Source organism: Hylaeus volcanicus, chromosome 1 (assembly GCF_026283585.1).
Source record: "Hylaeus volcanicus isolate JK05 chromosome 1, UHH_iyHylVolc1.0_haploid, whole genome shotgun sequence".
In the NCBI taxonomy this organism is placed as follows: Eukaryota; Metazoa; Arthropoda; class Insecta; order Hymenoptera; family Colletidae; genus Hylaeus; species Hylaeus volcanicus.
This window is the reverse complement of record NC_071976.1, coordinates 20100818-20124986: the sequence shown is the minus strand read 5'-3', so window position 1 is coordinate 20124986 and position 24169 is coordinate 20100818. Positions and strand designations below refer to the sequence as shown.

Here is a 24169-nt window from a genome sequence, read left to right as displayed (position 1 = left end):
GAGGAAATAGATGATGATCCTCGGGTTTCTTATGTAGTACATCTTCTGTAAAAAGGATAAAGAAAATTCCAAACGAGAACAGACGCGGTTTTTATTATTCAGGCTGCAAAGAACTGACGTGCAATCCTTGAATAAGTCACCGAAAAAATACTTTCGACGGGGGAAACAGCACAAGAATGAGTTAAATAACAAGAACGGTGAAATATGCGCTTCGAGGGGTACAATAATGAACTGAAAGAGTGAAATTTATTCCGCATCTTACAAGCCCATGTAATTAACATCGGCAAAGTGAAATCCTTTCGAGAGATTGAAAACGAAATGATTGAGATAGTCTGGATCAAGATTACGGAGAATTAAGCACCGAGAGAGTAAACGGGTCCTGGAGGGATCAAATTAAATGAGCTGCAATTCGATAGAGAAAGTGAACACTTTCGTACGTCACGGAAAAAGATCCATTACGGATTACGGCTCCCGATTCCTTGATCTAGTTTCCAATGTGCCTGTGGGTATCGATCAAAGTCAAAGTCACCCAGATCGGTACAAGGTTGCCGCGGACTCGGGAAGTCGCGGGGAGTAAATTATTATTTCCATCATCGTTTAATTTAATTAAAAGAAAAGAAGGAATACTGGTGAAAGGAAGATTTATGACTGGTTCGGTCGAGCCTGTAAAAAAAAATCTAAATGGATGATTCATACAGAGAGATCGTGTCGACTAATGGGCACCTAGAACCAGAGATGGGCAAAATTTTGCACGAGTAAAAACATCGTACAGTGATTTATTAGCGCCGTTTATTCGATTGAGCACTGATGAAGATGAGTTTTTATTCGTTTAACGTGGAATGTAATTTAATTCTTTGGCGACTGTAGATTGGCTTGTTGATCATGATTGATATGTACACAATTATTACAACTTTGGTATATAGACACTTTTTTAAAATTGAAACGGAAAGTGTGCTCGGGAAATAGTTTAAATAAACTTCAATTAGATTGGTACTTAAACTGACTCATTTTAAATTAAATATTTCAATTTGAATCTAGATGTTTTTTTTTTAATGGAAATATGGTTTCAATGAATATTTTTACCTAGAAAAGAACATCGACCTATCCCCGCCTAGAAGCTATACTTCAATCCGGAAGTGTAGTGCAAGAAAAAGGGAGAAATGACACGCCTGCGTGTCCAGCAGGTGACTCCTAATATTAGGCGGAGGTAATTCTGGCATTGGGGTTATAGGCATCTCCACCCGATCTCCTTGAGTCAACTCGTGTCATGGTCAATTCGCAATGAGTCGGACAACGCTTTTAGCCTAGTTGCTTGCGCAATTCCTTCGTGATTTATCGAATAATTCGACCACTTTCAAAATCATCAGCCTCCCGAAGCCTCGAGCCCCATCGACTTTTACTAAAGGGGTTTTGGGCATCCTGAAATAAGGAGTGCCTTTAAAAATGTATAAAAGGCAACTGGTGAAGATGATAATAGTATCAACAAAAGTACTCCCAATATATTTATGCATTGATCAAAAACATCTCGGTCAAGAGTATCAGCTAATCAAAAATTCATCTTCTTTTATACAAACAAAACTTCTCATGTAACTCTTCCTTAACACGTTTACTGCCAGACAAGTATTCTTAAAAATGTCTGCCAGAAATAAATATTATTTGAACTTTTGGATGCTACATAATCAAACATTTATCGTGTTATATATTTTTGTAACTTCATCAAAATTCATGAATTTCATTTGAATTATTTTTCTTTGATGCTCAACTTCCTGATTTAATTTTCTTTAGTTCTTCAGTGAAAAACACTGTCACCCATATATGGGTGACATGGCGATCAACGTGTTAGGAGTGATTAAAATAAAAATTCACGTCACTGGTTTCGCATGAGACTGTATTGTAACCTCTCCGTAAAAAATAAAGTGAACAATGGGAATATTTAGTAGTCTTTGACCATTAATTAAATGTGTATAAATTGAGTACAAGTTAATTTAATAAATGAAAAAAATATATAAATAATGTAGTGGGTTAGTTGAGATCCCAGTCTTCCCAAAGTAAACGCTCTTCAAGTTGGTCTCCGCAGAATGTTTCCCTGATAATCGCACAATCACAAATGTAAACAAGTCCATCTGTGAAAATTTCACGCGGCACTTTATCCGCGGCGTATGAAATCCTTTGCGTAAGATTGGTCGTCACATCCCATGCATTCGTCGGTCCGATTCATTACCATAAAAGGAAAAAGTAGGTAAGGGTCCCTGCGCAGCCTTGACTCATATACTGCCTGTTTAAGTACCGGTTGGTGTGCGTTTGCGAGAACGATTTTTAAATACCGATCGCTCGCTAAAAGTCGATGAATATTATCTGGCACGTAAACAGGTAAACAAAATTCGGTGCTAAGGAAAATGAAATTCAATTCTGGTAGAAATCTAAAATATTAATGACAGAGATGTTATGAAAAACAAAAATACATTCAGTGTTCGTGAATGTTTGAAATTAATTAAAAAAGTTTCTACAGCCTTCCTCAGTCAGGAAGTAAGAATTAATTTACTTGAAGATCTAAATCTTCTCTAGAGTAAAAGAAAAAGCATAATAAAAGTCTCTTGATCTTCTCCAGGTTAAACGAATTAAAAAAAAAAATATGGATCTTCGATATTGATTCTGAATTAATTATAATCGATGTCCTCAATCAACGAGACATCCTTGGAGGAATAATTAAGATGCTTATTATATCAAAGTTCGTCATTGTTTCCACGTACGTGTGTACATACGCGTCCTTAGTACTTACCTTATGCAGGATACATTGTACGGACGAGGCCTTCTGTCCTAATTCTCCATCATCGACATAAGCCTTTACAGGCAGGTTGAGTCACCTCCTCGTTAGCCCCTACTTTGTCATACAATTTCATTTCTCCGCTAGAATTCACGCGTATAAAACGATAAGATCGTTCCTCTCAGCATCCTTTAAATCGAAGGTGAACGACGATCAAGTTATTTGCACACTTCATTAGCGCTGGAAACCTCGGCTCGCTCGCCGAACAAGGGAGAATTGCATGCAAACTGGTTCAATTAACCATCACGTCAAATATTCAGCTTAACACCGTGGAAATCGATATTTTAATCGACACTTTGTTAGTCGTTTTAACCCTCGAGCACCTGCCTTATAAAGACTGGCAATTTTTCATTTAGATTAATTTTAAAAATTTACTCAATAATGAACCGCACTATAACTTCTTATAAATCAAAAATATGTATACAAAATTGAAAGTATAAAACAAACTGACATTTTTGCAGACCCTTAATTGATGCTCCTCTTATTTAAGGGTCAATCACTATCTACCTTCACTGTATTTGATTCGTTTGCATTCGTACTCCATGGTTAATTAAATATTAAAATCATGCTTGCTGAGTGCATAAGAGGGTGCACGATTCTGGAAAGATCATGCTCCACTCACCTGGGCTCGCCAAACGGCTGGGAAACCTGTAACAGGGAGAGATCGGCAGAGCAGGGGGTTGAACGTGTCACTTAGCAGAGTTCTCTTCGCAAACTTTATTGTTACAACGATTAGTGCCAGCGAGATCTCCCATGGTGAGATCTATCGACGGTCAAACCTAGTCGGAGTCTCCTCTGAGGACAATCGCCGTCCTCTTCGATAAATAAATAGAACGCAACAATAATTTATTTCCATGATTTACATTATTCTGCGATCGTTTTACGCGCAAAATGAGGTATCGAGACGAGGACACCGTCTCGAGGAAAATGCAGCAATGCGCACGATCATTATATTTATATATAATATAAATGCATCGACGTACATGATAAATTCGACATTCATATGTGTACATATTTATAATATATATATATATACAGGGTGTCCCAAAAGTCGGGGAGGAGCCGGAAATGGGGGGTAGCTGAGACGATTCTGAACAACATTTTCCTTTGCAAAAATGTCGGATGAGGCTTCGTTAAGGAGATATTAAGCGAAAACCCCGACCAATTAGAGCGCGCGTAGACCGTTGGAGCGGCCGCGGTAGCGAAGGCTACGCGCTGGCGGCCGCGCTTGTACGCGCACAAGTGACTCGACGTGCATCGAAGGACATTGACGCGGCCGCCTAGCGCGTAGCCTTCGCTACCGCGGCCGCTCGAACGGTCTACGCGCGCTCTGATTGGTCGGGGTTTTCTCATAATATCTCCTTAACGAAGCCTAATCCGACATTTTTGCAAAGGAAATTGTTGTTCAGAATCGTCTCAGCTACTCCCCATTTCCGGCTCCTCCCCGACTTTTGGGACACCCTGTATATATATTTCTTCTTTGTATACATGCACGTAAACATCTTTTGATAAATATGTACAACGCGGCGCGCGATTTGCTGGGAAACGTCGGAGTCACTTAAATTTATCTCAGGTGCGTCGAGCTCTCCGTGCAAATCGACGCCATTGATCGACCATTAATCTCGTTTTTATTTCAGTTATACGAAACGAAACGAGATGGAATTTCATTATATTTTATTTGTTTTCTCATTCGATTCGTTTGGAAGGTGAAATGGACTCAGAACGAATAGAAAGGGACTTCTCGACTCTTCACAACCGAAAAATGTGTACAGAGGGTTCCACGAAAACGTGGTTCATAGTTATAATCGAGGAAAATATAAAACATTGTGGTTATTAATATTTGCATAATTAAAAATCATTTAAAGTACAAATATTATGATTGTACTAGTATCAACGACAATGAATTTTAAAAATTGCTTGCGAGACCTACACCTTTTGAAACTAGGCACACGTTTAACGAAACACCTTGTACAAGTACTTATGTTACAACGAGAAGTAGAATTCGAAGAGAATCGCTATAAAAATTCATTAAACTACGGAATGGATTGAACACCTAACCTTACGTATCAATTTACCTGATTCGTTGGTATCTCAAGAAATCCACGACCTGGTTAAACGTTTTACGAAATTAATACGACACTCGTAAATTTACCTTAGCAGTAGGAAAGAATTACATCGCCATTAATATCCAATTTGGTTCTAATCGTAATGGTTAAATTTTGATTATCATAAATGCAATCGCGCCAGAGATAGCGACAGATTCTCGAAGGATGCTTTTAAACTCTAATATCATGTGATTTTCGAAGCATCATTTTTTAAACAATTAAAAGTAATGGAACTTTTAATCGTACAACGTCGTGAACAATTACTTTCAATTTAATATAGCAGCAACGCGTGTTTAAACAAGGATATGAAAATATTCTAATTCGAGATTCCACGATACGTTAATGAAGCATGAAATCGAGATACACCATGCGCGAATTGAAGGCAGAGGGGATGAACGCACGCAGTCTATCCAAAAAAAAAAGAAAAGGATCTCAGAAATCATGTGTTCATCCAGCGCCGTGTACGCGTCAGAATGAAAATCCTGCGTTGGGAAAACTGAAAATCTGAATGAATCTGAAATGAAATTTCATTTCTTTTTCTAGCAATGTTATTATCGAAAAAAATTAAATGAAAGTCAAATAAGAACTAACACGCGATTTGCAGGAATATTTCACACAATATTATCTAAAAATATTAATCTGCCCAGATTTATCATTTCTGGCGGTACACAGCGAAAAAGTAATAGCAAAATAAATAATTAAATTGTCTATCATCTGCTCGAGACGCTTGGATCGTCTTTTGCGATCAATTAGAACTAGAATTCATCTTGTTAAAAGATCAATCATCCCGAGTAGGCGATGGAAGTTGGAATAACTGTCGTCTCGAGCCGATCGCTTATTTGCTAATGTAAAATGTTCCGAAGTTATCTCTTGCAATTAGAAAAAAGTGACAAACGAAAGTTACATTCGTTAGTGTTAACAATTAATTAGTAGTACAAAAATCACAAAGAATTTAATATTCAGAAAATGAATCTTGATGTTCTTCGACTATGGGAAAATTTGTATAAATAATAGTTGGCGTGATAGTTTGAATACATATATTTAATATCTATAGTCTTGCCTAGCTATATTGCTATAGTAAATGTTAGTGACACAGCTTGTTAAGACTACAATAATATTAATATATTTATACAAAGAACTAATTGATCCAATTATTATTTACACGAATTTGTCCACAGTCAAAAAATCGTGTAGTGGTTTCTTTGGTAGGATATTCTCGGAACATCCTATAAATATACTCCAAGACGCTCTCACTTATGCCTACGTGATGAACTTACATCAACATCCTAATGCATTTTCACGGTAATTCCGGAGGGGTCGGGTTTGCTAAATGCGCCAACTGCAAGGGTTCACAGGCTCCGTACATACAAAATTTTCGAGTTTCTGTGTTTTTGTTTTGTCTTTCGTTCGTTCTTTTTTTTTGTACAAGACTATCTTCGTTTCGCTTGACTACAGGTGGGTCTGAAATGGGTGCAAATAAACAAACCAGGATAAGAAAAAAATCGTCGATGAAAAAAATAAAGTAAAAATAAAGTGCGCCGAGGGTGGAGGGGGTTGAACGTTCGGAAAAGTCTCTTGCATACGCACACACGCTCACGTGAACCATCAAATGAAACAGGCAGGCCCAATAGTATGTTTTTTTCTAGAAATAATTAATTTGTATTCCAGTAGAGTAACATTCTTGTTCTAAATTGCTTCGATTCAGAATAGATACCAAAATCTTAATTCTTGGATCACCATCAATGGGGAATCATAAGAATAATTGAATCAAATTACAACACATGGTCAAAAAAGAAGCGATGTCTAAAAATAAGCTATGTAATAATTTTAGCACTGACAATGCTTAGATACTCTAATGTTTCCCATCTGAATTGAACAAATCGATATCAAAGAGATTGCTCTCGTCCACTGCGACACAAAGTCAATTTATTCCACTCCACAACGCTCAATTTCGATAACAGAAACAATCGTAAGAATAATAGTAACTGCTTTATTTAAATAATATCATTAATCATGGTGATAGCAATTAATCATAATGATAATGGTAATAATAGTAGTAGTATGTATTGCCGAAAGTTTCGGTTAGGCGATCGCTCGCCACCGTAACAGCACAGTCGAACGATCGCTGTTGAGCGATTGTTGGTTGATCGGTTGCTCGATAACGTCAACGTAATCTTATACGTTTCGTTAGACAGCATTCAGCTGGAACAGGCATGGACCAGGTGCCGCGACACTTAGACGGATTTGCCATCTGTGTGCAACTGAAATAGAAAAAAATTCCGCGACCCAGAAAAATGGTAAAAATAGTCTCGAAACGATGCTGATTTCTTCGAACGAGGATATCGAACGCTCTGAAAAGGTGAAGGAGCATCCAGCAACCTGATCCATCGCTGTTGTTCATTTCTCTGGCCTTTTAACCCTTTAACTGACTAACTTGCTGTTAGAGAGCGGTATAATAATATTAACAACGGTCATAATAAAATTATGAAACAAAAAATGAATCGTATTTTGACATGAATTCGACTTCATATGTTATTTTTTAATATTGCTATGTATGTATCTATAAAACAAATAAATAACACATGATTGTTTAATGTGCCTTCTACATGATATGTTATCTTTTTATTTTACATGTATGTATAAAGTAAAAAAGAAAAAAAAATATGAAATGAATACTTATTTAATCTATCTTTCGATAATATTTGTTAGGTTTTTATTTCATTGTGAGAGCTGGTACTGACTTCACGTCAGCTAGAATTTTGTTGTTGTTTTGGCGTAAGCAGCATTCAGTTAAAGAGTTAACGCGCCCCTTCGCTCGTAACCGTCCTTGCAACCCTAACTTGTGCACGCATTTCGTTCCGAATTTATTCGATGGCACGTCGGTTTCACGTTTGCAAAGATAGGGTGAATTTTTAGACGATGACCCGTTTCAAGCAAAAATAGACACGGATAATGTTACGTCCGACGGATTCTTTAATGAAATTATAATAGTTGCGTCACGTAAATGGAGGTATAATTCGATACGAATGAAAAATGTAGCGACTACAGCTATGGTGTGTTAATGATGTGGAGAGACCTTCGTCTTCTTTGGTCGCAGACATTTTGTTCTCGTAGAAGAATAAATTTTAATAGTCAAGTTCAAATCGCCATTGGGGCAAGGTTCAGCGATCTTGGCTGTTTTTCAACCTAATTAAAATAGAATGCAACAGATTAGGAAACCTTAACATGCATGCTGTCAGTTCCTAATTTGATAGTTAAAGAAAATTGTCTGATCTACAGAGTGGAGCTAAAATATTGAAAGAAACGGGAGGTATAAGTTGTGTTTTATTTAAGTAACCCACCTTCATTATTAATGGTTATAATGCTCTCATTTATAAATCAAATAATTTTGTTCATTTCTGAAGACATGATTGTTAAGACCCTCCAGAATGTTGCATTTTATTCCCTCCCACGAATTTTAAATGCATTAACTGCAGTCATTTGAACATGACTCTTAAAATTTTTTTTCAATCCTTTCCAAATTTCATTTCCTATTAAACGATTAATATTTTCAACGTCATGGTGAATACGAGAGCGTCAATAGTCTTCATCAAACCAGAGTCGAGCAAAACTGTGTTCGAATAGTAAATAACGAATAAAACCATAAAAATATCATCTGTATTCTACATTGATTCTTGAAATTTACTCAAGAATGACTCTGTTATAGAATATAGAACTCGAGAAATGAAAATTTTCTTTTCGTACAAGGTTCATCTTTTATCTGCAATTCGAAACTTTTATTTAAATAGAAATTCTGCTGCAATCTCTGGCGCAGACGTGGAGAGAGATCGAAGACTAAGGAAACTCTCGAATAATCGCAACAGCGTTCCATCGGATCGTCGTCCTGGCCAATTCCTTGGCACGTTTGCACCGAGATTACGAAATCACGCGAAGAAGGTTGTCCATTCAGCGAATGCATCGTCTCCGTGAAACTGAAATCAGATTCACGCCGTCGGAGACGATCGTTGGCGTATTACTTTGATATATCCCTCTTCCCCTCGAGCGGGGACGGTTTTATTTCACTTCGAGTCTCTTGCAAACAATTCCCGTAAACGCGTGTACGCGACGAGTCGACGCAAACGAAAAATTATTCAAATCTTACGCAGTTTAAGTTAAGTAGACACTTAGACGCAAGGCTAAATCTACGATCACGAGAGGATTAAGATCGATGTTGCACCTCGACTATCGTTCAAAGTGGTTAAACAGGCATCGTTCGTGCTTTCTATCGTAGAGAGACGGAAGATTTCTGGATTGAAAAAGTCTCTACGCAATATGGTTCTTGATGAATCATCGATGAGGATCTCGAATTGGGGAAGAAATTGAGTGAAAGATGGTCGACTTCGACTCAGATCAGGGAAAAATGAGTTTATGAATAATTTAATCATTCGACTGTGACCTGTTGTGGTACTTTCGATTAGAAGAAAAGAATTCAAAAGTATTAATGAAAACATGTAACATTAATAAATGGGATGCAAACATATACAAGTTCAAATAGCATACACAAACTTGATACCTTTAAGTAAAAAATGATAAAGTACTAATAAAGTTACAAAACATTAATAAGAGGAATACAAATATATACACTTTTAAATAGAATACACGAAACCACTCCCCATTCTTTAAATAGAAATTCTACGACAATGATGAAACAGTGAAACATTAATAAGAGAAATAAAAAACATACAAAACTGTAAATAGTACACACAGAAGTAGAAACAAAGAACTTACGTGGTGTATAATATACAGGGTGTCCCAGGCTAAGTGATACGGAGCTCTAACTCCAAAACTATCGGTCGAATGCAAAATTTCAAATATGGAAATTGCATGGTAAAATGGGGCTCATGTTTCAGCGCGAAGGAATTTTTGTTAACTTTGTTATTTAACGTGATATGATGGTCAAGTTTCGTTTTTCAAATGGAACTATATATTTTTTTGTATACCATGCAATAGTACTTTTCAAGACGAATTTATTGAGCTTTAATGTAAAGTTTCGGCCCAAAGATACGTCGTTTTATCGTCACGGTATTAATACATTGCCAGATAGGTGGCAAAAATGTGTAGCTAGCGATGGACGATATTTTGAATAAATAATTTGTTGTATTTCTTTTGATATTTCGGTGTTTATTTCATCGCAAAAAACCCCGGAAACTTAGTTGCTCACCTAGTATTTACCCGATTTTTATTAGTTTTCAAGCTAGAACGCTTCAAAGTTTGCTAATTTTCAAGGAAAAATCTCGGCGGTCCCATTGATGCAGTAAGCACCATGCGGTTCTTGAAATCGATACGGAGGATCCCGCTTGGGATTCTAGGCCCAGAATATTGGGATTCTTCCCATTTTCCTTCCTTGGGCTTAGAATGATTCTAGTAGAATCCCAAACGAGACCCTCCGTATCGATTTCAAGAACCACATGGTGCATACTGCATCAATGAGACCGCCCGGGGCCGAACCGAGATTTCTCCTTGAAAATTAGCAAACTTTAAAGCGTTATAGCTCGAAAGCTTAATGAATTCGTCTGGAAAAGCGTTATCGCATGGTATATAAAAACAAATATATAGTTCCATTTGAAAAACGAAACTTGACCATCATATCTCGTTAAATAACAAAGTTAACAAAAATTCCTTCGCGCTGAAACCTGAGCCCCATTTTACCATGCAATTTCTATATTTGAAATGTTGCATTCGGCCGATAGTTTTGGAGTTAGAGCTCTGTATAATTTAGGCTGGGACACTTTGTATGTCTCTCAAATACCCACCCCCCGCTGCCAGCCCATTCATATTTCTTTTGCCCGTAGTTTCGCCCGAGTAGCCCCGAACACCGGTGTAATATGATCCTCACCGATTGATACGCTTCTGTCGAGTGTTTTTTTTCGGACCTCTTTCTCTTTCCACTATCTGTCCTTTTCTACGTTCAACGCTCGACTCGTGTCAAGTGTAACACATAAAAACCTCGAGTGCAATGTTTTGTGTCTCCGATTTTGCATGCCTCCTTCAGTCGCTACTGTATCTTCTAATGTTTTGCCAACAAACTTCAAGTGTAGAGAGGGACAGCGAATGAAGAAGAAGACGGAGCGACATGCGAAAATGGCGGCCAACACCAGGATTATTTCGGTGAGACATGTAGTTACAATTAGTAAATACAGTGGGTGTAGAATGTATTCGTACACCGATCAATTTCCCAAAAAACTTTTCTGTGAAATTGTAGTTTCTTAACCTCTTTTTTTATAATCAATGACATTCTACATATTCTCGGAAGTCTCTAAGATAGGTATAGTCCAAACAACGTTTACTAGTTAATATAATTTGTGAAATTAACAAAAAAATGCGAAAAGTGGGTAAAAGTACAGAAGCAATAAGTATTTGTACGATTCTTATGACGAACCATTTACAGTAGAGTTTGTAACGTAAACACATTAGTTTATTGCTCCGTGCGAATTAGAAAACATCAAATTTCCAGGAAATTTTTTTCCAGTTTTTTTGGAAATTGATCGGTATACGAATACTTTCTACACCCACTGTATGATGCGAATTACGTCGTGTTTGGTCTCATTTTAATCAGAAAAATGTCAGGAATATGATGGTAACAGTTTTACAACAAAAATAGTAATAATAAAAAAAGTTTGATCGTTGCATTAGCATTGTCTCATCGAGATATCCGATCCCGGATCATGTTACTCTCCATTTATCGTAGAGAAACTTGTGCATGTAAGGAGACTGTTGTATTATATATTGGTAAAGACTAACGATAACATTAAGAAATGAAATTAATTCGTTATGTAACACGATAGATGTAAAATCAAAAATAATTCAGCATAAGCCAACAAACATTTTATTTACAATTAATGAATTGAGACCATGCACTATCGATAATACTACTTCAGACCAAGGCTTTTCAAAGACTATACCCCCGAACATCGTTGAACTCCTCCCGTCGCTAACCGTGAATATAAATAACAATAAAAATGAAAAGAGCAAACGAATGGTCTCGTTTCGATGAAAAGTCGATGATTCGTAATCAAGTGTATTGCGTAGCGATTTTCCCAACATCCTGCGCTTAAAAAATATAATTAACAAAACGATAAATATCAGAAGAACGATCTTTCGATCGTTCTCGCGCGATCACAGATCCTGCAGATTAATCCTGCATCGTTCCTCAGTTTCGTGTTCGGAAGTAATCCCGTTTAATACATAAGCGACTGTCGATCCCTTGGAGGGGGTGACCATATTTAAGAGATATTCAATGACTCTATTCTCGTTCGGATCCTCAAGGCTCCCGACGCTGAATGCTCAACGCTCTTTGCACGCTCCTCATGATCGACGCGTGGTTCGTACTGGCGCGTTTGAAACTCGTTCTCACTTGCCTGTACATCGAAAGGGATGCTCTTTGCTCCACAAGATCCTTCGCGTTGCTGCTCGTTCGTCTCTGAATCCGAGCACAAAAAGAAATCAGTTCCATCATTTTTGTTTACCCCGCGAAAGTCCACCTCCCTCGACCAAGCAATGATTATCTCGCCAATTCAAAATAAAAGTTTAACAAAGAATGTTAAAAAAAAACTCCATATGAGCTTTACGTCTTGCCTCTAAATAGAACTAATTCTACAAGCATCGTTCCCCGATTGAAATTAGCACTATCTAGAATGGAACTGCTCGCGAAGTTGAAATGATCTTTCATCAAAAGTATTGCTTTTCTTTTTCGATTTAATTACGAGAGGTTGATCGTTATACTTCAAGTTTCGACTAGTCCCCGATGACTGGCAGAAATCGAAGCAGGGAAACGTCGAAAAGGTGGCACACAAACGGAACAGAAATGATGAGAAGACACAGAAAGTTTGATTAACAAGAGGTTAATTAACGGTGGTGGGTTAATACCTTTAAGTTGATTAAGTCACACGAAACACAGAACGAGACATCGTATGCCGGTTTAACAGCTTGTGAACGAATATCGACAGACATCAAACTTGCGACACAGAGAAGCGTAGAAAGCGACGGATCTTCGACTCGTGGCGCTCGGAGAAAATCATTAGCGATCTGTATTACTCTTCGACTCAAACGCCGTTCTCATAGGTCTCGAAGACGTAACGATTTTATTATATTGCTAGATTCACGTCGAGGTGCAAGGATGGTCCTATGACAGCGTTGTATTACCCCTCAAGATTGTGCAAATAGCCAAGCGACTTGGAAGTTTGATCAAATAGAAACAGGAATCCCTTCTTTTATTGTCATTGAGGTTTAAAGTTTAAAATCTCATACCTTTTACAAATATTGTTTAAATAATCGTGAATATATACATTCTTTTTCAACGAAGTATTAATATTTTAATCAAAAGAAAATACAAAGTTCGCTATCCTTGATATTTATAAACACAAATTTAATTGGATAAATAAAATCGTTACGTCTGTGGACTCTATCCTCGTGACGAGCTATTGGCACGATAGTCCCGTCTTAATCCTCCCTGTACTCCTGCACGGAGAACATCCTACTTGCGCAAGCATTGAAATCACCCGCAGAACTCGAACGTATTTGCGATATGTTCGTTAAAAAAATATCACACTTTCACGATCGCTGATAAAGGCTGCTCCACACAACGGCTACTATAACAATAATGATAATACATGGTACTCCGAGAAGAGTATCGCGTTAACAAAGCTACGAGTTCGTCGAGCAGAGATGCGCAAAATTTTATTCAAATAATAGACGACGAATAGAAACACTGTACAGCGACTCATTCACAAACGTTTATTCAACCCGAATGGTTACTCGGATAAACTTTCATTCGTTCAACGTGCGATATAATTTTGACTCGTAATTCAAAATGGAATTATTATTGAACAAATAAAAAATCACTTTATTTTTCGTTCGTTATTCGAAAGGTTTATCTAGACGAGTATTTTGCCCATCTCTGGCGTCAAGCTTCTTCCCCCTTCTCTCGGCTGTTTGATCTGTATCCGTGGATAATTCTCGATTTAACCTTTGAAACTGAGAGGCATCCCTTTAATTGCAACGATTTATTGCTTGGTTTCGTTAAATATATTCGTCGAGACCAGAGATGAAGCAGAACATTTTTGTTGGAATAATAAAAAGTCTGTGAAGGTATTTATTCCATTAAATAGTAATTTAGTAAAATTTAATTGAGAAACATGCATTGAATATTTAATTTAGACTGCCAAAAGCAGACATAAATTATTCGTACCATTCAAACTTTGATTTAAATTCAATAAATTAATTTTCACGGACAGATAAAACACTGTTTATCTTTTATTCATTGCTTGAATTTTGCCCATCTCTGGTGGAGATACTTGAAACTCCATCGCGATAGAATAATAATTTTGTATATGCGCTGGAGTTCAAGTCGAATGCTCGTTGCAACGGATTTGTACTGGAATGTTTTCGCAAACTTTTGTATGTACAATTTCAATCTCCGGAACGGTAAAATAAATGCGTTTCTTAAACTTTCCAGAGCATAACACGGAAAGTTTAAGAAACGCATTTATTTCAGCGCTTCCATTAATTATACACAACAGACCTAAAAAGAATTTTTTTATTTTTCAATGAATACCTTAGATAATACCCCGCTCTAAGTTTCAACGGCTAGATCATCCACTTAAACAAATTAAAAGCGTCGATTTTCCGTCTTCTTAATTGTCGTTGTACATAGATTTGCAAGAAGACGCTCCATCAACGATAACGATCGAACGAGTGATTGTTCTAAAGTAAGGAAACTAGGTTCAGAGTAAAAAAAAGTTGATGGAAAACGAAAACAAGTTTCTAACTAAGAACACGGACCGATCACCGAGATGCGACTAGATTTCTTCACCGTTCCTAAATATAATATACATATATACCGACTGTCGAAAGCGCTTCTTTAAGGACAATATATAATACATATATATATATCCTTGTATATATATACGTATATGTAAGTGTAATTGAACAACATTTTGGTTTTTCAAAACGTTCATGATAACTCTCACGCCTATTATTATGCTAGCAACGCGTTTACATATTCCTTGCTCTGCGACTACTGGAATCTCTCTCATTCTCTCTTCCTATATATATATATAAATTTCTTAAATATATATATATATATATATATACGTACACGGTAGCATCAGAACTCTGTCAATCATTCTCGTTATTTTTTTTTTCGTATCGCGTATAATACAGTTTCTGCAGTTTGTTTCTTGTATATTTATAATCAGGATGGCCAATGAGTTCTCCGAATTCAAATATTTGTCGCATCTATAAACGTCTCAAACGAACAAGTTCCTCTTAATAAAAATTCCGAACACAGATTTTAATTTAATGTTCAATTCCGTTGAAATTTAGATTTGATTCCAGACCAGCTAATTGCACCTATAAATAAAAATATTAATTTGATTTCTGATATAACGAATAACTGTCCCACATATCATGAACTTATGTTTTCCTTGAAATGATAAAATGAATGTGTTATATACGAGAATGTCCATTTAGATCGAAAACGTTTATACATTTTTTCCATAATACCATCTCTCCTCGAGATACTGATCTTGTTCTCTACAATACTGCCAAGCTTAAAAGTACTATTGCTTCGACTTATTATCATAAAAGTTTATTATCCCAGGAATTTGAATTCCACCAGTCTCCGCGAGTTCACTGGCCATCCCGAATGTATGCGGTATACACGTTTCAATTTATATGTGTACATATGTATAAGTATATGTATAATTACGTACAGAAGACAGTCAGAACGTGGGACACATACATATATATAGGTACATGTACACGACCAGTTGCTATATTACCGTAATAAAAACGGGATCGAGGGCTGCATCCTAATTGGATCGTACGTATTATTTACATATATTTCCCTTTCGCGAGTGTGTTTCCCATACCTTCGTTTCGTTACGTCCGTCCCTTCCTGCGCGACCCATAGTAAAGTGTTTACAATTAACTGACACAACAAGAGGTAATTGTTAGTTACGATAAAGAGGTAATGAGTAGATTATTACGATGCTTCCACGTGGGGTTTGGAACCTGGATGACTCGTGTGAGTTAGGTGAAATTCGATACAACGATTGTTTTACAACGAGATACACGGAAGAGAGAACACGGTACACAGTGTTAATTGCAATCACGGAACGCTGTTCAACCTTTATGCGTTTAAAAAATAAAGTATGTGAAACTCGATATTAGTTGAAATAGCTTGCGTCGTTGAGGAAACTTGAATTTCCATTGTTATTGGTACCAGAGACATCGAGGAAAATAAATTTTATTAAAAGGATATGCGTATAAAGTAAACTGGATAATATTATAGTATAATATATTCATAGAATGTTAAATAAAATATTGCGAGATTAAGCAAAGCAACGTATCAAATAAATTTAAATCGAATCTTCTTTCATAACGAAGGGTAACTATAAAACTTGAACAGCATTCGGTCGTTGCATTTAATTCTGTATTAATTCGAACCTTAACGAGAAGAAACAGAATCCATTCGCATCCTGCACCGATGTTACCACGAAAATTGACCCGACATACCGAAAGAGAAAAAAAAAACCGGTAATCGATCAATTTCCACAACGTGTATTCGAACCCTGAACTAGTGTCGAGTATTATACAGTTCACTAATACTGTAGGCCGAGTTTTATATCACGATGAACAAGCTTCACGCTTCCTGGCCTTCCTGGAAGCTTCGAAATCGCCGTTCCCTTCGTCGACAGCTTATCACGCGCGAATACATGTAGGATTATACGCTGGGATGATTAATACTCGATAAGCTCGCGAATCGAGACGAATTTCGTCGACTACAAATGGCGTTGTAATCGTTAAGTACAGAACGTGGAATATACACTGCATCGTCTGGGGACGCAAAAATGTAAAGGAAGAAACGACCGAGTTCGATGGAGTGTCTTTAGTTGCCATCTGCAGTAGTCCCCGCTTTCAAACGACGATCTTTACCACTCCGAACTTGGGAACTGGAATAGTCCTAATGAAAACCTCTATTGCAGGAAGAAAGGAAGTCCTTGGAAAGATTTAGCTTAGCAAGGAACCTATCTTGAGGGTGAGAACACTCCCTTAAACAAATTTAATTAAAAATTTTCAAGATTAAAGTCTCAAATTTTCTTGAATTTCAGAATTGCCAAACTCCCCTTGTAAGCAGAAACTCCTCTCCCCTATCCACATTCTCTTCAACCTTGGTCTTTCTTTCTTCTTGCAAAACGGTACCAAACCCGCTCTCAAATTGGCCAAGGGCGTCGATCCCGTTTTCTGAAAGCGGGGTCTCCCCTATCGTCTCAATTCGCGCCACAGGCTCCCTCGCCCTATCGCCAATTATATGTATATTCGCTCGCCTATTCCTTTTTGCATTCCATTCATCGTCCCGTTTTCGAAGATTCGTCGCTACAACGGCGCAGGCCATCCACACGGCACGCTGCACACGAACCGACGGAGGTTAGAGGAGGGACGAGTTGTGCATTCACTCGCGCTGCAGTATCTCCTGATTTGAGGAAATAGAGAAAGCTTTCAGACGGACTGATCTCTTCGCACGGAGCGTTCCAAAGCGTGGGATAATAATTGGCTCGAAAAAGCGCCAAGTACTTTCACGATTCGATATGAAAGGATCTCTACAAAGTGTGGGAAACCATTTACTACAGACCACCCTACGCATACAATATGTTACTGAAATTCACGTACACCGTGCAAATTTTCGATACTTAATAAACTAGTCTGATAATCCTTCACGTATCACATTGATTGTCCATTAACCTCTTCAGGAATGATTTTTTTTTATTATTATCAAATTTTTGTTCTTCTTATTATTGACAGTAATTATAATTATAAAAAACTAAACGTCCGTATATGTGGTCAAGGGCGTGAAGAGGTTAAAATTGGAAGTAATTAAAAAGACGAATACTGAAAAAATAACAATGCACATCAAGTTGAATGACAACATCAATAATATTAAAGAAAAGAAAAAAACTACATATAGAAATATAAATGACCATCAAATTATACAGGTAAATTCCATAAATCACACCAATCTGTCCTGTAATAGGATACATTCTTAATTTCTCATCTTCGTTTCTACATTATTATATATCAGATGTAATAGACACGTGTGACTGACTCATATACATTTGTTCATACTTCTGCACCAGGACGATCGCTTGAAATGCTTCGCCAGAGCCCGAGAATTCTAGTCAGAGCGATACTGGGTTAATATGGAATTACCTGCAAACATTTCGCAGAGAATCGACATTCTTTCGCGTGTGTCGCAAGCCTCTGGCGCCGCGTGCTTGTGTACACTTCTTCGAAAATACACACCCTGGCGAATACGAGAAATATCGCTGACGCGACCGTCTTCGTTGCGTACGCTACAATGCAAGCATGCAGAAAGAGGATGCGTTCAAACGTGTCGTAACGCCGAAGACCCATTAATAGGGTCATTGGAAAAAACAAGTGGAAAAAGCGATTCGAGAAACAGGAGGATATTTATTTTCTTAGATATCGATTTGTCTACTGAACAAATAAAAGTGAACTCCACTAAAACAGTGAACAATTTCATTTTTATTTGTTTGGCAAATTACTGAACACCCCACCTGAATTAATTGCCATTAAAATTAATCTTGTTTCTCGAATCATCTAAGTCTTTCATGCCTCCTCTACAGATTTTTCAGTATGAAAAAGGAATAAATTTATAGCTTAGAGAGAGGAAGAGATGAAATATTCTAATAGATTCAGTCCAAGATGCCCAAGAGAGTTTACTCATTAATTTCAAAGACGTCTCCATGCATCCTGTATGACCAGTCTTCGATGAATTGTTGTATCGAGTACTCTAATTGTGAAACGTTTTTGGAAACAAATTGATCGCTTTGGAACGCTCCATGCGCGACAGACTGGCGTTCCTTTATGGATTTAACGTTCAACGAGACTCAATGGGAGAGACTAGAGAGGTACAACGACTGAACACCGACTTGAAGTCACCGTTCATCGGGGTTCGCCATCCTAGACGACGGCATTGAGTCTTCTACAAGTTTTCACGTCGTCGTCTGGGGGCTGTTCATTAGTTACAGAAACCCTCGGCCACTCGGGGAAAACATTTACACAATCCAATCGATTGGTCACCGACTGTGGTGCACTTACCGCTTCGAGGAACGGTCGGAGAAGATACAGTCGTAGTTCGGAGGTCGTCAGCCCATCTTCGTCATCTATTATTTTCACAGTCTATTACCTCATACTTATCTACTTTACAGATTATTAGAGTCAACACACAGCCTAACCCTGAGTAATAAAATAACTCTTGGAATTAAAATTACACAAAATGAATTCGATAAATGCATCCCTCCATAATCAATCCTGATAATGTGTTATTAAATTAGTGTTTATTGAACAACAAACTCATAGATGAACATACGTTCGATTACAACATTTGTACATTCTAAAGATGGCTCTAAAATAAAGACTGAAAACATGAAATAAATAATAGCTTCTGTGGGACTTGAAAATGATCAACCCTAGGATATAAATTTGTCTCTGATTAATTTTTCACGATGAACGAAGACGTCACGGCTCCTAAATAGTACGACCGTACCTTCTCCAGCAACCGATCGCCGAAATCTATGTTTACCAACTTACCATTTCCGTAGTGAGACTGGCTAGCGCCTCTTCGACGGTGGCCGCTGTCCTCCCTCCGTCGTCGTGACGCTGGCTGCCCCTGATCGGCGTCGTCGGGCAACCTAAAATTATCGTCAGTCGTCATAGTGCAAAGGAAATGTCAGCCTGTCGTAGCCCGTCAGTCGCTGGAGCGCAGATACGTGTTTGCCTAGCGACAGGTATCGAGTCGAGTCGGTGATCTAGGGGGTAGAAATTGTAGACTTAACCGTCGAGCTCGAGAGGTCCACTATTGTAAACGTAGCACAGAGATTTTCAAAGGAATTCTTTTCTTTACCATTTTAATAGTTAATTGAGTGATAAGAGGGCATTTGTCTAGTGATCCTCTCGGCTCGCCAAGATCGCCAAGATGCTTCAAGAATAGAAAAGCGTGCATCCTACGTATCGGTGTCTACGGGTGTCAAGAAGCGTGTATTAGCTAATGACATATGCCAGTGTAGCAAAGAACGGAGAAAAAAGAGAGAAAAATCGAAACTTATCTCGAAGCACGTCGGTTCTAAGCGACGCTCGTTGTTGATAGCGCACGCAAGAACCGAAAGATAAGTAAACAGTGTGTATACCAGTGTTGGGCGAAACGTAATCCACGATTAACTTCAAACGACTAAATTCTAAAAATTGATGATAAATATGTCAGATCACGTGACTACAGTTACATTCGTTGTTGCTACTTAGAATATAAAAACAATTAGAAAGCGATCATTGCCCAACTCTGGCGTGTACTGGGGTTTAATGAGAGTGAGGTCTCGTGTTTTTGCAATTGTCGTTTTATTGTCGATCTCTCATTGTCGAGAAAAAACGTTCGAGTGTGTTAACAAGGCTTATCTTGAAGTCACCTAGACAGGGCTAAGGAGTACCGTCACTGTCGATCACCTGTCCTCGTCAATCGTCGTTAACGAGGACAATTGGCTGATCGTGGTGTAATTAAAGATACGTCGAAGGTGCTCGCCAGCTTTCCATTTTTCATTATTTCTCTAAATTTCCTAATTTTGATATCGTTGAAAAAATCTACTCCCTGGATGAGCACCTTCGTTGACGAAATAATATGTATCGTGTACGTTTGTTCGCGTATAGTTAAATCACTTAAGGTTTCCACGCAATACCGACGGACGACAACCTTGAAATATAATCTAGAACACATAGACAATGAGATTAAATTTAGGCACTGGGTTTTTCTTAATCGGATTCACGATATTTCTTCACGCCTTCTTGCCGTCGAGTTCTAACTAATTCTAATCAATTCATCGTGTAATACTATTAGTTCAGCTCCGTGAACGTTCTTTGTTGAAGGCGAGTAATTGTAGCGCCGGATACAGCGCTAATTTTTGTGTATAAAGTAGTATCAATCTTCGAAATACCAAGCATTCTTTTTTCGGGTGTGCTACTAAAGGATGGAGTACTTTACACCCACCTGACAGTAACCGTATGAGGTACAATGGTAGTTAATTGTTTCTTCTATGTACATATCATATTGTATAATAATCGGTATTTCTTAGTTTATCGTAACTTTCACGTCTGTAGTATCGAAATTCTCAAGATACTAAAATAGTGAGCATAAAGCACCCCCTCTGGCATTGCAAGGGTCAATCTCGGAACAATAATTCCGGCATCGAGTAAATATCGTTCGAGTACGAAACTGAACGAAGTAGCAACGCTGTGAAGTATGTATGTGTCATACTAAGTGGCTTAACTCGGTTTGCACGAAAACCTATCAACTCCCTTGGTATGCAATGTCGTCGGTACATGCAACATAGCCGATATAAATTACCTAACGAGACGTATATCTGTGTCACGATTACAGGATTCGTTACCTTCGTCGCTACAGTTATCTTGACATAATACACAGCAAGTACTCGAATCGATACCGTCTAGCGTACAACCTACTTTACATACTAAAGGGGATTCCTTCTTACAGAGATTATATTTCTGTGCACAAATCGTTCAATGCCACGGTGCTTTCAACAGCTCGATTAACAATGATATGACAGACAACGTTGTCTGCATTCGTTTCGGACAACTACCTTAAATCGTGGCACGTTAATCAGACTTCCGGTTGCTGGCACGAGCATCCCGTTGATTGCCCGTTACTTGATACGATTTCAGTTTTTAATGTCAGCAAGACGTTGCCTTATCTCAGTTACATTCCAGAAGGATATCCATTACGTCCGAGGATTTTCAAAGGGATTCAAAGCTTCGCACTATCACAAGCAATTAATTTTTCAAGAATCCTATCTCAGAGGCCTCTTCCTCTCACCGAAGAAGAACGGTAGGGCAATCAACGGAGCAGTCGAGCTCGATGGAAATGCCTTTGTCGCGAGAGTCGACGAAGAATCACGAGGAGAACACGAAGGAGTCTTCGAGATGCCCGAGCAGTAGGGCCCCTCAGGAGCTGTAGTAGAGGGTCAGCGCGTAGAGTAACTTACCTGCATCACCGCTGCTGGAGCTCTCCGTGTAGGATGGAGTGCCCTCCGTCCAGGTGGGCGTCGAACCTTCCGCGCTACCTGCTGGTGGTGTCCAGGTCAGGCCACCACCGCCTCGGCTGCTACCGCTTTCCACGCTCAACGAAGACTTCGTTTCCCTTCCCCCGCTCCCGCTTCCGCTACCACTGCTCTCCAAGTGCACGTCGGATATGCTGAAACATTTAATTAGATTTCTCAAAGCACAGATAACAAGACAGTATTAATCTCTGGTTAGTGAGACAGGCATCGAATAGTCTCAGGATTAAATACACCACTTCTTTATTCGTCCTTTTCTCGATGTATCTAACGAAAGTTATCGATATCCTTTTACACTGAAGAAAGTTACATAAAGAAGTTTCTTTCAAAGCTCCCCGAGACTATTTTTACGTCTGGTTTCTAACAAAATTGAAATGGCCACTCACCTAACGGCATCGTGGTAAGTCTTTGTAAGGGTGACGTGGTGCACGACCTTGTTCTGCTTGGATTGAGCACTGCTGAGACTGCTCGTTAAGATGGTGGTCGGTCCACCTTGCTGCAGTTGACCACCGGAGGCCAGGGTTTGGTCGTTCGAGCGCACTGCATCGTCAAAGGGCGGGGGCGGGGTGGAGCAGGTGGAAGGAAGGGTGCCACCTACAAAAAGCGCACTACAATTAGCCCTAATGAACACACACAATGTGCTTGGTTCGTCGTAGGGAGTTCTAAGGGGTAGTATTCGCAAGGCGGGAAGGTAAACCTCCGTCGAAGAGCTCGGAAAAATATTTTTCGATCACTTTCAACGAAACGCGAGTTCACAAAATTTTTAAACGGAAAAAGAAAACAATGCAGTCGACGTTGTACTTATTCTCAGTCGATAAAAGTTCATTAACAAATTGGAAGCAATGGTAAAGATTCCAAGCGGACTACACCTCAAAGTCAAGGTAAACCAAAGACAATGATTGTATATGACGTAGAAATTATTGACGATGAGTCGAAGATTTCAGTTAACTTCGCGACGTACGGTCTTCAAGGGTTTCTAGGGCTTCGAGTACTACTTGACGTTGTGTTATCGGTGATTACAGTAAGCACGTAATTAGAGTAACGCTAAGAGCACTTCTAACGCTTGTCGAAACATTTAAACAACGCACTGTGCAATATATTACAAATTATTCAGCTTGTCGAAAACATTACTTAAAAAAATTGCAAATCGCTCCAATTCTCAGAAATGCTAGAAAAAAATATAATAAATTTACCAGATTGCGAGGGATATTAAAAAAAAAAAAAAAAAAAAAAACTGTTGACAGCTTGTCAAGAATATTATATAAAAAAAGTGCCACATTGTGCAGATTGTTGGGAATGTTATCGTTCGATCGAAGCATCAAAACGTTAGACATTTATCAGCACTTCCTACCGAAGTCAGTCCGAATAAGCCATTCTAAGTCGATAAAAATGGTGCTAGAACTACATCTTCAACGATCTACCAGCGTGTCTACGTAAGCGCACAAATAGCGAACTACTTAGCCAGCGCGTAAGGCAAACAGATTTTTGCTCAAAAAGGGTATTGCAGTGCAACGAGCACACTCGTGTGAACGTCCCTTTATTGTGATACAGAGAGCACACCATACAAACACTCCTACAAGATCGTCTTCTATTTATTCGATGGAATGACGGTGTTTCGATAGAGATGTAAAATAAAATTTCTTTTTTGAAGAGAGACGCAGGGGGTTTCTTTTGGTACAAGAATAAATTCGCTGGGGAACTATTTGCATTCGAAATATTTCATAGTATATTAAGTAAAGAATATTTTAAATTTAATATCTTCATATTTCAACAATTTTAACTCAACATTACTAATATATTTATTTTTCTTCCAGGATCGAGGAGGAATAAAATTTTGTATCAATTTCGCGCAGTCATTTTGTAGTCTATTCTTTCAAGTACTGAATTGCAGAGTTTGCAAAACGAAAGCGTGAAATCCATACGTTATTTAGATGTTAAAAAAATTCGTCACGTTCGAAATGTAAACGGTACGATTCATCTGGCTGGGAATTAGTCTGTCACGTCTACTCATTGTTCTATCAGTGTGAGACTTCTACGCATGCAGAAACACACCTCCAACC

General features: G+C 38.3%; 1 protein-coding gene across 12 annotated transcripts in view; it reads right to left on the bottom strand.

Moving 5' to 3' along the window:
- Window positions 1-3505: 3505 nt before the first annotated feature.
- LOC128884525 (phosphatidylinositol 4-phosphate 5-kinase type-1 alpha-like) overlaps window positions 3506-24169 on the bottom strand; it is a 43861-nt gene continuing 23197 nt past the window's right edge. For 10 of the 12 annotated variants that reach the window (XM_054137940.1, XM_054137942.1, XM_054137944.1 and 7 more), the window contains 4 exons: window positions 22496-22703; window positions 22038-22246; window positions 19582-19682; window positions 6900-12388 (listed from right to left, as the gene is read on the bottom strand). In XM_054137940.1, the coding sequence (XP_053993915.1) occupies window positions 12230-12388; window positions 19582-19682; window positions 22038-22246; window positions 22496-22703 (677 nt within the window). In that variant the 3' untranslated portion in view covers window positions 6900-12229. Of the gene's footprint in view, window positions 6391-6899; window positions 17444-19581; window positions 19683-22037; window positions 22247-22495; window positions 22704-24169 lie in introns of those variants that run through there. The other 2 variants (XM_054137948.1, XM_054137947.1) reach the window with 2 other exon arrangements.